A 13828-nucleotide genomic window follows, 5' to 3' on the forward strand; every position below is an offset into this window, starting at 1 on the left:
AATTGATTTTGCAAAATATAGCCGTCGGATCCTAAATCCGACCACACTTTCACCGTGAAATCGACCCCGATCTATAACAAGGTAAGCTTCTTATTTTCTTTAGCCTTACTTTTAAGCATAAATTCGTGAGAGGTGTATGTATTTGCGTTTGGGTGTGTTGGCCGAAAGTTTGAGCTCAGATTTACAAAGATCTAGTCGTTAGATCTTGCTAGATTTTGGATATATTAGTCAATGGAGTTAGGGGTGTTGAATGACTACCTCGAGTCGCCGAAAAATGTCGGCCGGCGGCAGCAATAGCGTGTTTTGTATTCTGGCTAAAATTTAAAAGTTAAATCTACAAAGATCTAGCTGTTAAATCTTGATGGTTTTTGGATATGTTGGTCTATGAGGGTAAAGGAGTTGGGTGGTGGTCTCGAATCGCCGAAAAATATGGACGGCGGTGTCAAAGAACTTATTTTCAAATCTGGCTGGAATTTTAAAAATCAGATCTACAAAAATCCAGCCATTAGATTTGGCTCATTTTTGTATATATTGATCTCTATTGCTAGGCGCTTCTAATGGTAGGTTTTGATCGTCGGGATTTTTGACCAGCGATGACCATTGGCAATGTGGCTGGCCTAGGTTGTTTTATTTTGGGGCGTTGGGGCGTTGGGTTTGGGTTGACCCAAATCCTAAGATATTTAAATTTTATATTTATTTAATTCTTATGTGGATTGATAATTTTGTTAGGTGATTTTGGCGCGCCCTAGCCGAGAGGCGTTTGAGGGAATTTCGTCTCTTCTATAACACTGTGAGTGGGTAAATTGTATTATGGTGGTAATTGTTGCATTCATATGTCTTATTATTTGGTTATTCTATATATCTTATTCATGATCTTATTCTTAGTTGCATACTGGAAATTGGAATCCATATTGTCTGTTGTGCCCATAATTACACTTGTGATATGTTGTATATGGCATTTGATGATATTAAATGATGGTATGAAAAATGTGTTAAATGGAGTAAGAACTAGAACCCTGTATGCTAACTACAATAAATGTTAGCCGTTGGTGCTTCACTATATGTATTAGGGTGAGAGTGGGTCCGCCCTTACTTAGCGAGAGTGGTTCCGCCATGATGCTTTGTAGGCGAGAGTGGTTCCGCCGAAGCGAATCTTGTGGGTGAGAGTCGTTCCGCCCCAAGAGAATAGAATATGTGAACTTTGGTTTTAGATGGTTAACTCATATATGTGCATGTTTATTTGTCATCTCCCATATTGTTGTAAGTACTATTGGGCATAACATGGTATGATGATCATTCTTAGATGCATTGATTTTACATTTCCCCCATTATAATGCTCTTTACTCATCACTAAGCCAGTGTCAAGCTTACCCCTCAATATTTCAAACTTTGTAGGTTGACATCATTTTTGACAGTAAGAGTCATGGTAAACGATTCTGCTTTATTTACTCTAGTCACGCTTCGACTACAGCACATGTATCTCATCTCACGGGTTGAGTATATGGAAGTTAATATTCCTTTCGAATGTAAAGTGAGAAATTTTGAATATTGCAAGCATGTAATGAATTTACAGCCGGTGGGCACTTTAATATCAGTTAATGGAAATGCATTTATTTTATAGTGTATATGAGGTTGTTAAAGGTTTGAATGATGTATTGTAAGACTTACTATTCCCTGTTGGAGTTTGTGGCTTCAAGGGGGATGGTGCCGGTCATAGCCCCGGATTTTGGGTCGTGACAGCTTTATTCAAGCACTCTCGAAACATCATTGGGATTTGAAGAAGTTCCGGTGATAGGTGATTAGTGGTTAATTTTATAAAAATTTTGTTATAATTATACATTTCTTTTGATCTTAAAAATGCTTTAAATTAGATATTAATATATATTTTATGGTTATATGCAAGTTTAAATTGAAAAATGAATGAAATGAAATTTTAAAGTAAAATTTAATAATAATAATAATATATATAATTATATATAATACATATATATCATTATATGCATGCATGTAATATATATATATAATATAATCTAATATATATATGTGCCATGTGTAATACATATATATAATATATAATTTATTAATAACATTAAATTTTTTTTATTTTTTTTTTAGGCATGAAGAATTCAAGCCCATGAAAAATTAAAGTCCATGAAGAATTCAAGTCCATGAAGAAATCAAACCCATGAAGAAATCAAGCCCATGAAAAATTAAAGTCCATGAAGAATTCAAACCCATGAAGAATTAAGGACCAATTTGAGCAACTCATGGAAGATATTATTTGGAGAAGGCCCAAGGATTATTTTTAATCCTAATGAAGATTAAAAACCAATTTATAGAAATCTATTTTTATTTTTTATGTGAGAGCTTTATTAGGTGTGTTTTTTAGCTAAAATCCATTTAACTATTAGGTGGATATTATAGCTAAAATCCATTTAACTTTATGAATGCTTTATTATGTATGTATTTTAGATAAAATCCATTTAATATTAGGTGTGTATTATAGCTAAAATCCATTTAACTTTAAGTGTGTGAGTGCCCATTAGATATAATTATGTCTAGTTGAATAATTGAAATTGTGTGGTTTGTATTGCATCTTGTGGCCTATAAATAGATCACTTGATTGAATTTGTAAGTGTGATTATTATTCTTGAATAAAAGTTTAGTTGTTTCCTTATAATTCTCTCTTTGAGAATTGTTTTTGTTCTTTCTCATTTTCTTTAGTACTTTCTCTTATAATCTTACTTTTTTTTTTCTTCTTTTAAATTCTTATGTCATTTATTGTCTTTTAATTATTCACCGCCTAAATGGCCGGTTAATTTATGCCTTTAAATTCCTGTAATTTTAATTCTTGTCTTTTAATTATTCACCGCCTAAATGGCCGGTTAGTTTATGTCTTTAAATTTCTGTAATTTTAATTCTTGTCTTTTAATTATCCACCGCCTAAATGGCCGGTTAGTTTTTACTATTTTAATTCCTGCCATTTAAATTCTGTTATTTAAATTACGTCATTTAAATTCCTGTCAATTAACTTTCAAATAAAAATGAGTAGCTAAATCTAATCTTGGGTTAAGGCAAGGACAGTGTCCAACGCCAATGATTCCCAAAGAAAGCTGCGCTTTAAATAAGTAACATTAATTTAAATTTCAGTATGAGTGTGTATTAATTATTAAAAAATCATTAGGTTTGGATTGGAGCGTAAGCCTAACTTAGAACTTTCATGCCATGTATGAGAGTTACTAGAACTGGAAACGCTATCATACCTAAACTCAGATGATTAATTTAGTTGTTTTGTGTATTAATTGCAATTAGATTTATGGTGGTTGCTTAAATTAGAATCTCGCATATCATGTATGGGGATTGCTGAACCTAGAACTATCATCATCTCTAATTGCATTTAATAACAAACCCTCATATCTGAAATTAAATTAATGTTGCTAATCTTTTATGCTAAAATTTGGGAATCAACGGGTTGGTACTGAAATTGTCTTAACTCAAGCACTATCCAAATTCATATTTTTACGTTTAATGTTTATTTCAATTTCTGCCTTACTTTATTTTCTAGTATCTGTTGTCTAAAAAAAAAACTCATAAAAAAACCTTGTTGCCAATTTGTCCAAATGCGTGTGCGTGTGTGTGACATTCTTTTTCTTTTGCCATAAATAAATCTCTCAGTGGACGACCTGTATTCATCCAGAAAATATAAATTTAAATTTGGACTATAACTGCACTCGTACACTGGCGAGTATAAACCTCTCACTAAAATAAAAAAAAAATATAAAAGTTTTATTATGATTTATTTTTATTGTGTTTTAATTACAGGGTGAGAGTGCAGTCAATAGGTCAAATGGTTGACTGGTACCGAAAGGGGTTTTGGTATTATCTGATTGCTAGTGAATAATGAATCTAGAAAGTCACTCACCGTATAGTGTTACATTTGATATCGCCATCATGTGCCCGAAATGTCTCAGGAAGTGATTAGTCAAAAGTTGACCCTTGACCTCTACTAATAATGCATAATGCATAGTGAAATTGATTGATTACTGACTGCACTCTCACCCTGCAATTAAAACATAATAAGAACAAATCATAATAAAACTTTTATATTTTTTTTTATTTTAGTGAGAGGTTTATACTCGCCAGTGTACGAGTGCAGTTGTAGTCCAAATTTAAATTTATATTTTCTGGATGAATCCAGGTCGTCCACTGAGAGATTTATTTATGGCAAAAGAAAAAGAATGTCACACACACGCACACGCATTTGGACAAATTGGCAACAAGATTTTTTTATGAGTTTTTTTTAGACAACAGATACTAGAAAATAAAGTAAGGCAGAAATTGAAATAAACATTAAACGTAAAAATATGAATTTGGATAGTGCTTGAGTTAAGACAATTTCAGTACCAACCCGTTGATTCCCAAATTTTAGCATAAAAAATTAGCAACATTAATTTAATTTCAGATATGAGGGTTTGTTATTAAATGCAATTAGAGATGATGATAGTTCTAGGTTAAGCAATCCCCATACATGATATGCGAGATTCTAATTTAAGCAACCACTATAAATCCAATTGCAATTAATACACAAAACAACTAAATTAATCATCTGGGTTTAGGTATGATAGCGTTTCCAGTTCTAGTAACTCTCATACATGGCATGAAAGCTCTAAGTTAGGCTTACGCTCCAATCCAAACCTAGTGATTTTTTAATAATTAATACACACTCATACTGAAATTTAAATTAATGTTACTTATTTAAAGCGCAGCTTTCTTTGGGAATCATTGGCGTTGGACACTGTCCTTGCCTTAACCCAAGATTAAATTTAACTACTCATTTTTATTTGAAAGTTAATTGACAGAAATTTAAATGACGTAATTTAAATAACAGAATTTAAATGACAAGAAATTTAAAGGCATAAACTAACCGGCCATTTAGGCGGTGGATAATTAAATGACAAGATTTAAAATTGCAGAAATTTAAAGACATAAACTAACCGGCCATTTAGGCGGTGAATAATTAAATGACAAGAATTAAAATTGCAGAAATTTAAAGGCACAAATTAACCGGCCATTTAGGCGGTGAATAATAAAGTAATAATAAATGATATAAGAATTTAAAAGAAGAAAGAAAAAAAGTAAGATTATAAGAGAAAGTACTAAAGAAAATAAGAAAGAACAAGAACAATTCTCAAAGAGAGAATTATAAGGAAACAACTAAACTTTTATTCAAGAATAATAATCATACTTACAAATGCAATCAAGTGATCTATTTATAGGCCACAAGATGCAATACAAACCACACAATTTCAATTATTCAACTAGACATAATTATATCTAATGGGCACTCACACACTTAAAGTTAAATGGATTTTAACTATAATACACACCTAATATTAAATGGATTTTAGCTAAAATACATACCTAATAAAGCACTCATAAAGTTAAATGGATTTTAGCTATAATATCCACCTAATAGTTAAATGGATTTTAGCTAAAAAACACACATAATAAAGCTCTCACATAAAAAATAAAAATAGATTTCTATAAATTGGTTTTTAATCTTTATTAGGATTAAAAATAATCCTTGGGCCTTCTCCAAATAATATCTTCCATGGGTTGCTCAAATTGGGCCTTAATTCTTCATGGGCTTGAATTCTTCATGGACTTTAATTTTTCATGGGCTTGATTTCTTCATAAGTTTGATTTCTTCATGGATTTGATTTCTTCATGGATTTGAATTCTTCATGGACTTGATTTCTTCATGGGCTTGAATTCTTCATGCCTAAAAAAAAATAATAATAATTTAATGTTATTAATAAATTATATATTATATATATGTATTACACATGGCACATATATATATTAGATTATATTATATATATATATATTACATGCATGCATATAATGATGTATATGTATTATATATAATTTTATATATTATTATTATTATTATTAAATTTTACTTTAAAATTTCATTTCATTCATTTTTCAATTTAAATTTGCATATAACCATAAAATATATATTAATATCTAATTTAAACCATTTTTAAGATCAAAAGAAGGGTATAATTATAACAAAATTTTTACAAAATTAACCACTAATCAATTACAGAGAATTATTAAAGGTGGGGCAGGGCTGCAGGCGTAAGAATTTATTAGAATTGGAAATAGATGAAGAATAAATAAATAAGGGGAAGCATATTTCTTTGCTTCCCACCCATGATCTCTCTTCTTTTACTTTCTTCTTCCTATGCTTTCTCTGAAAATATTCTGTTGTCATAGAAATTATATGTGTGAAGGTCACACGTATAATTTTCACATATATAATTTTGAGACATAGACACTGTGATACACAGAACCTCAGTGTCTAGTACAAGAAGAGATGACTGGGACGGTATCGTTCGGCATCTTAGGTGTGAACAGACTCTGACCACTATAACTTGAGGTGGATACAGTCTCAATACAAAAATTGTTTCTGTACCACAACCTTACATCGAACAACATGTATGAATTTATTTATATTTAATTGTTGAATATACGTGTTGTTTAAATACTCAAGCTATGTATGGCGTGTATATTATATTCTGCTGCGTGTATTTGATACACGATAAAAAAATTATTTTTACCTGTACCACTGTACATTTGATTCCCTTTAGTGGGACAAAAATAAAATTTTTACTGTATATCAAATACACGTAGTGGAATATAATATACACGCCATACAGAGTTTGGGTATTTAAGCAACACACATATTCAATAATTGAATATAAATAAATTCATATTTACTTTTCAATGTAAGGTTGGGGTACAGAAATAATTTTTATGCTGAGACCATATCCACCTCAGACTGTGGTGGTCTTAGTCTGTCCACATCTAGTATGTTGAATGATATCGTTCCGGTCACCTCTTTTCGTGCTAGACACAGAGATTCCATGTATCACTAGTGTTTGCGTCTCAAAATTATACACATGACTTTCACACATGTAATTTATGACAGTAAAAGATTTTCAGAGGAAGTAAAAGAAGAAGAAGAAAAAAGAAAAAGAATTTACATATATATATATAGAGAGAGAGAGAGAGAGAGAAAGAGATTAAAAGGAAACGGAAGGCCCCTCCCTTATTTTTAATTTAATCCCCCATTCCAGTTTTCTTCTTGATTTTTCAGTTCAATTGAAGCCTCACGTCTACTGTCCTACCATCCCAATAATTCAATGCAATCAACGAATTTTGCTATACAACATAGTAAAATTGTATAGCAAAATTCGTTATAGTAAAATTACATAGCAAAATTCATTGATTGCATTGAATTTTTTGGATGGTAGGGCAGCGGACGTAAGGCTTCAATTGCATTGGAAAAGGTAGAAGAAAAAGGAAAGGGGATTTAATTAAGAAAGGGGACAAGGGCCTTCTGCTTCTTTTTAATCTCTCTCTCCCTACGCATATTTGCTCTCCTCTTCTTCTTTCTTTTTCCTTTGTTTTCTCTAAAAATATACTGCTACCATGGAAATTATACGTGTAAACATCACGCGTATAATTTTGAGACACAGACACCGGTTATACGCAGAATCTTTATGTCTAACACGAGAAGAGATGACCAGAATGGTATCATTAGGCATACTAGGTATGGGAAAACTGTGACCACCACAATGTGAGGTGAATATGGTCTCAATAAAGAAATTGTTTCTATACCCCAATCTTACATCGGACAGCAAGTATGCATTTATTTTTGTATTCATTTGATGAATATAAGTAATACTTAAATACCTAAACTATGTATGACGTGTATATTATATTCCGTTGCGTATATTTGATACATGGTAAAAAAAATTATTTTTGTCTGTATCGCTGTACTAGTGATTCTTTTTAGTGTTTTTTATGCATTTATTGTATATTTGTATAAATCTATGAAAAATAAGATTTTCTTCATTCATATTTTCTCCAATCAATTATATAAATGAGATCATATATTTTTTATGTGAGAATCTTATTCTCAAGTTATTGAGACTATATAACAAGATTCTCTAATAATAAAATTTTTTAAACTATTCTTAATCTTTAAATTTTTTGGATGAAAATTCTGATTAATCAAATATGGACTAACACAAGAAATTACTATCTCTTTCAGCATGGGAGTGAGGCTTCAATTGAATTGGAGGAAGCAAGGTGTCACAAGATTTTATTTTTTGTTAAAGTAGTAGAGTGTGCCTTCACCCAATTAAATTAGAATCTCACTTTTAAGCCAGAAAGACACCGAGGGAGAGGGAAACCCATTAATAAATTTTTTAACTAATTTATCTTTATTATTTTAATTTTAAAAATTTATCATATATCGCCTTTTTTATAATTTAAATGAGGTATTGTATGTAAATATTCAAAATATTATAATATATATATATATATGACATAATGAAAGCTATTTGACCACATAATCAAATAACATAACCACATGTTTTCTTTACGTCTATATTTCGTCCCCCATTGTACACAGATTTAATTTCGTACAACACAAAAGATGTAATGTATATAATATATATTTTTTATTTTACATTATAGAAGATAATGGCATGGACTCAACAATGACACGTAGCAAGCCGGCAGCCTGCACGAAAGCTTCTAAATCTGGACAAAGACACGACAGCAGCAAGGCCATGCATGGTACCTTCGATGGTCCATCCATTCATTCCTAGGACTCATTCTTCCAGCTGTCATACGCTGGCTGTCGTTAATGGTGGCCTGTTTACATTTTAAGCGGTGGCTAAAGCACAAAATTAGGAACTTGAAAATTGATGAGTAGTTCTTCATGTTAATTTGATAGCTTGAAGTGAGGAAGCGCAGAGGCCACGCGGCCGTACGTGGTCTTGTAGAAGGAGATGTATTCAGCGACGTGGAATTCTCTGTAAACCGGCGGGCTGTCGTTGGAGAGAAGCTCCTTGATGGGTCCGAATGGCTTGGGGGCGGCGCCGGTGCTGGCCGTGAAGAAGCACGCCACTGAGACTCTGGGTCCGATGTGTTGGGCCCTCACCTTGTGCTCCACGCTCTTGAACTTGTCGTTGGAAATGATCTGCAGCAACAACAACCACCACCAAATTAATCAGTTGCCCATTGATTGATTGAACAAGTGTTTGGTTTAATTAATATATATGTCTGTATATATATATACCTGCATGAGATCGCCTATGTTGGCTATGAGAGATCCATGAACGGGCGGCACGTCGACCCACTGGTTATCGTGAAGAATTTGGAGGCCGCCGACGGTGTCTTGCAACAGTACTGTGAGAAAAGTGGTGTCGGAATGCCTCGAGTTGCCGACGGTGAGATCCGGCTGCGGGCAAGCTGGGTAGTAAAGCAATGCCAGGGCTTCGCTTTTCATGCATTCAATCCGAGAAAGGTAGTCGCTGCTCAGCCCTAATGCCTCTGAAAGTAGCTCCGCCATCGTCTCTCTCAGCTTGATCAGGTACTTCACGTACTCTTGGAGCTCGTTTCTGCAAACCGGAGGGAGAGCTTCAGGGTCAATAGCATCGTCCCGGAAAACACACGTTAAAAGATCCCTCCAGCAAGCGGGGTCGAATTCCGTTGTGGGAACGTTGCTGGTGAATCGGACGCTTCTGCGGCCATCGGAGGAATATAACTCCCTCTTGGCCTCGGTGGGCTGCTCGTGGAACCTTCTCGTAGCTTCCAGCATGGCGTCCAAGGTGGCAACGGGGATGCCATGGTTCACCATCCGGAAGAACCCCCAGGTTGAAGCCGCCTTCCGCATCTCCTCCACCACCTCCCTCCGCCGGGCGCCGCCGCTCTCCACTCCCTGCAAGTCTATGATGGGGAGATCGAGGGGGGCTCCGCTGACTTCCCCGCCATTGGGCTGCGGCTGCACGCTATCCGGCTTGTGGATGAAGAACTCGGGTACCTTCTCCACGCCGGAGTCCACTAGTCCCTTGACACCAGCTTTGGTGTCCTCAAACTCCTTCACTTCTTTGGCCCAATCGTAGCAGCCATCGACAGATTCTCCGGCGACCGAAACAACCATTATGGCGGCAACGACGGTGTATTATATATATATAGGATAAACTTTGTAGAGATATAGAGATTTGTGTATCTATATGGTGGTGTAATGAAGCTGTGCATGGGAGGCAACAAGCCCTTTATAGCCCATTATTTTTGTCTTTCTCTAGTCGTTCGACCTTGAATTGAACAGCTTTAAGTATTTGATTTGATTAATCAACAGCATTGGGCTACCTTCGACCCTAACCCTTGACAAACTTATTATTAAATTAAAATATTACTTTTCCTTAGGCAGTGACAGACTACCACTTCTTTCAAACGGACCAAGCTTAATTTCCCCGGACAACTGCTCTTCTCCCCGACTGCCTTGTTCTTCGCTGGCCTTACTAACGTTTTGACCTTTAGATAAATAAATTTTAATTGTTATATTTTAAAATAATATTTATTAATTAAGATATAAATAAAAAAAAATAAGATATCAAAAGTATTTTAATTTTTTATTATTTTAATATATTTATTAAATTTTTTATCAAAAAAAGAAATTACATAATTTTTTATTTATTATTTTTTAAACATATATTTATCTATCTCCCCTCTAAATAAGTATATTTTGAATCTTATAAATAAGAAAAAATAACACACATGTTATCTAATATATTCTAAAAAATTTAACAAATAATTTAATAAAAATTTTAAAATACTTTTCAAGTTTATCTTGACTATTTTATATTTAGATTTAAAAAATATTTAAATTTTATCTTACTCATTTTAATAAATATTATTTAAAGAACTAATATTTAATATTTATTGAATTAATTAAAAACTAACCCGGAGAAAGAGTACCAAGTCATTGAAAGTAAATTTACAGTTTATGATGCATAGAAACGGCTTGAAGGTGCCGTTTCGACGTTTTCGAACCATTTTTCGTTTCGAAAATGAGAAAAAACGGCCCAAAACGTACATTTCGGACTATTTGTTTAATTTTCATAAACTTCTAGACCGTCTCAACAATTAATAAGTTTTGTTGGTCAGTCACTTCCAACGGCTTGAAAAAAAGAAGCCATCGGTTATAAAATGTCGTTTATCTCGCATTTCCATTTTTTATCATTTTAGAAAAATGTCATTTCTGTGTTTCTGTTTCCTATCAGAAACATATCTTATTTCTGTTTTCATGCAACCTGGTTTATGGTTTATAGTAACGTTATTTGTACATTAATTTTTGACACTAAGTAATGTTTTATATTAATATATAATATGGTTTAGTTAACAGCTTCCAGTGAGATGATTTCCTTTATGTTTTATATTCCTGCCAGTGCCAGAGCAGGCGCGAGGGGAAGCACAGATCCATGGCGGTCAGCTTAGACTGCGTGGGCATACACATACTACATAAAGTTACGTGTCGAAGACTATGTCAGCCGCCGTATTCATCTCGAAGACAGCACCAAACACTACTTTCAAGCCACCTGTATTGACAAATGCATATTATATATATATATATATTTGTGTATTTATAACGTGAGAAAGTGAGGGTCCATCATTACAAATAGTATTCGGCTCCAACTAGCTCACTGTCTCTAAAATTTGTAGTCAGCCTACTCTACAGTATTAGGTGAATAGAAGTTCATTATGAGTTAAAGATTTGGGACTTGATCCCTTAAATATAGACATAGTCACATAGATAATTGTGTAATTCAGCGTGATGGTAGATTTGACTCTATGTTTTTGTGATATTTTAAATTTTTAAATGAGTATGATAGATTATCTATAATATTTTGAAAAAAAGATAGTTAATTACGACTTAAAAGTATTTAATTGTAGAATATCTCTCCACCTAAATTGAGTAAAATCCTAAATCCAAAACCCTTGTAACATTTTTCTTAATGATTTGTATGACCAACACATCACTAAAAAAAAAAAAGGAAAAATAAGAAGGGTTTTAACAGAGTTGTATCTTATTATAGAATATATTGAATATAAATATCATTTTGGGGCGACGTTTTGGAAGATGGTTGGATGACCTGGCATCCGCCATGATTGACTATCTAAAAGCTGATGGATCATGCATAGCTGCTTGGCTCCATGTGTGTGTGCTTTGTCATTTACTGTATACGAAGATGAGGATTAGTAATTTAGTATTAGTAGGACTACTTTACTTCGCTTGCGTCTCTCGAACAGCTAGCTAGCCGTCTTTGTTGAGTACAGTCCATTTTGAATTCAAAACAAGAGGATTATGTATATGAATTAATGAGCTTTGCAAGAACAATATTTATACGCAGTTAATCAATTCAAACCCATAATTAACAATTAATCACGCCGCCCAACCAATAATGGTTGTCTCTGCCGCCGCCGGAGATTACGACTGGGCCAAGGAAATGAAGTGGAGTTCGAGGACACCAAAGGCGGGGTTAAAGGACTGGTAGACTCCGGCTTGGAGAAGGTCCCCAGGTTCTTCATCCACTGGCCTGAGAGCCTGCAGAACCCGCCAACGGCGTCCAAGGCCGCCGACGGCGGGCCCCTAGATCTCCCCACCGTAGACTTCCACGGAGTGGAGAGCGACGGCTCCCGGCTGAGGGAGGTAGTTGAGGAGGTTCGCAGAGTGGCGTCAACCTGGGGGTTCTTCCTGATGGTGAACCCCGGCGTCCCCGTCGACACCATGGACTATATTGCAGTAATCTGACTTGACTAACGTGTATTTGGACCATCAGCAAGCAAAATATCACGTGATGTTGACTCATTTGTCGCCTCCAGGGAAGGACCAGAAGGATCCTGTTCTTATCTGGCGGCCCGTGTTGGTTATTTGTAATTTTATTTTTTAAAATAATAATGATGGAAGGGTATTTTAAAATTAAAAAAAAATTAATTAACATTTATTAATGGCAGAGGATAAGCGATTTATATTTATAAAATTTAAAGAAGATCGATACAAATTTTAAAAATAAAATAGTCTTGTTTGTGAAATTTATTATGGATATTAATTATACATTGATCAATAAAATATTATATTTATCATTAACTAATAAGTATATATTTGAAATAAAATAAAATACTAAATACAGGTTATTTCAAAATTAGATCCATTTATTATATAATATTATAAAATAGCCTAAAATTTACTAAACCTCCTCAAAAATTTTAACTTTGGACACTAAGACATACTTCAAGTCTGAGCAACCACAGAGAGAATTAAAGAAATCAAAGAAAAAAAAATCATAAAAACAAACATACTCAAAATTAATCTTATATCATATTTGCATTTAAATATGTAGAAGACTAACACCATCAAGGTGAATTCATAATCATTGAATCTGAATCCTTAGAACTCTTTTGAGGTTTCTTAAAAACGTTCTTCTTTTTATCTTATTTTTTTAATTGAGATTTAACTTTGAGAACATACTCAAAGTTATACGTCCTGTTAGATGCAAAATTCTTCTCTTTCACACGATCTCATCAAGACATTTCTCTTTCCTAGAAGAATCAATTCTCTAATAAATAAATATCTATATTCTTTTCCATAAGAAAACAAAATATATTATGTATCAATGACCCTATCTCATTTGACTTAACAAGAATAGTCGTAAACGTATTTTCAACAATCTCAATTAAAGATATAAGAAATGATTCCTCCTTATTATTACTTGAATTCTTTTTATCTCTTTTTTTCTGAACAAACTCAACGCCTTTCGTTTTCTTACATTATTTTTAGGATTTGAGCTTATTCGTTTGAGCTTAATTTTAATAAAATAATAAAATTAATTAAAAATTAAAAATAAAATATAATAAATACAAAATGTGCTTATTATGGCCTAATTGTTTTTTCCCAATATTATAA

General features: G+C 33.3%; 2 protein-coding genes across 2 annotated transcripts in view; both read right to left on the minus strand.

Annotated features, from left to right (window-relative positions):
• Positions 1-13828, minus strand: part of LOC127786488 (autophagy-related protein 9) — a gene marked incomplete in the record, with an annotated part of 1007132 nt that overhangs the window by 139422 nt on the left and 853882 nt on the right.
• Positions 8511-10144, minus strand: LOC127786535 (1-aminocyclopropane-1-carboxylate oxidase homolog 1-like). The gene is made up of 2 exons (XM_052314002.1): positions 9161-10144; positions 8511-9061 (listed from the first exon to the last, which is right to left on the minus strand). Exons 1-2 carry the CDS (start codon positions 10022-10024, stop codon positions 8804-8806), a joined length of 1122 nt encoding a protein of 373 aa, XP_052169962.1. The 5' UTR covers positions 10025-10144; the 3' UTR covers positions 8511-8803.

The sequence above is a fragment of the Diospyros lotus genome, chromosome 12 (assembly GCF_014633365.1).
Source record: "Diospyros lotus cultivar Yz01 chromosome 12, ASM1463336v1, whole genome shotgun sequence".
NCBI classification, from domain to species: domain Eukaryota; kingdom Viridiplantae; phylum Streptophyta; class Magnoliopsida; order Ericales; family Ebenaceae; genus Diospyros; species Diospyros lotus.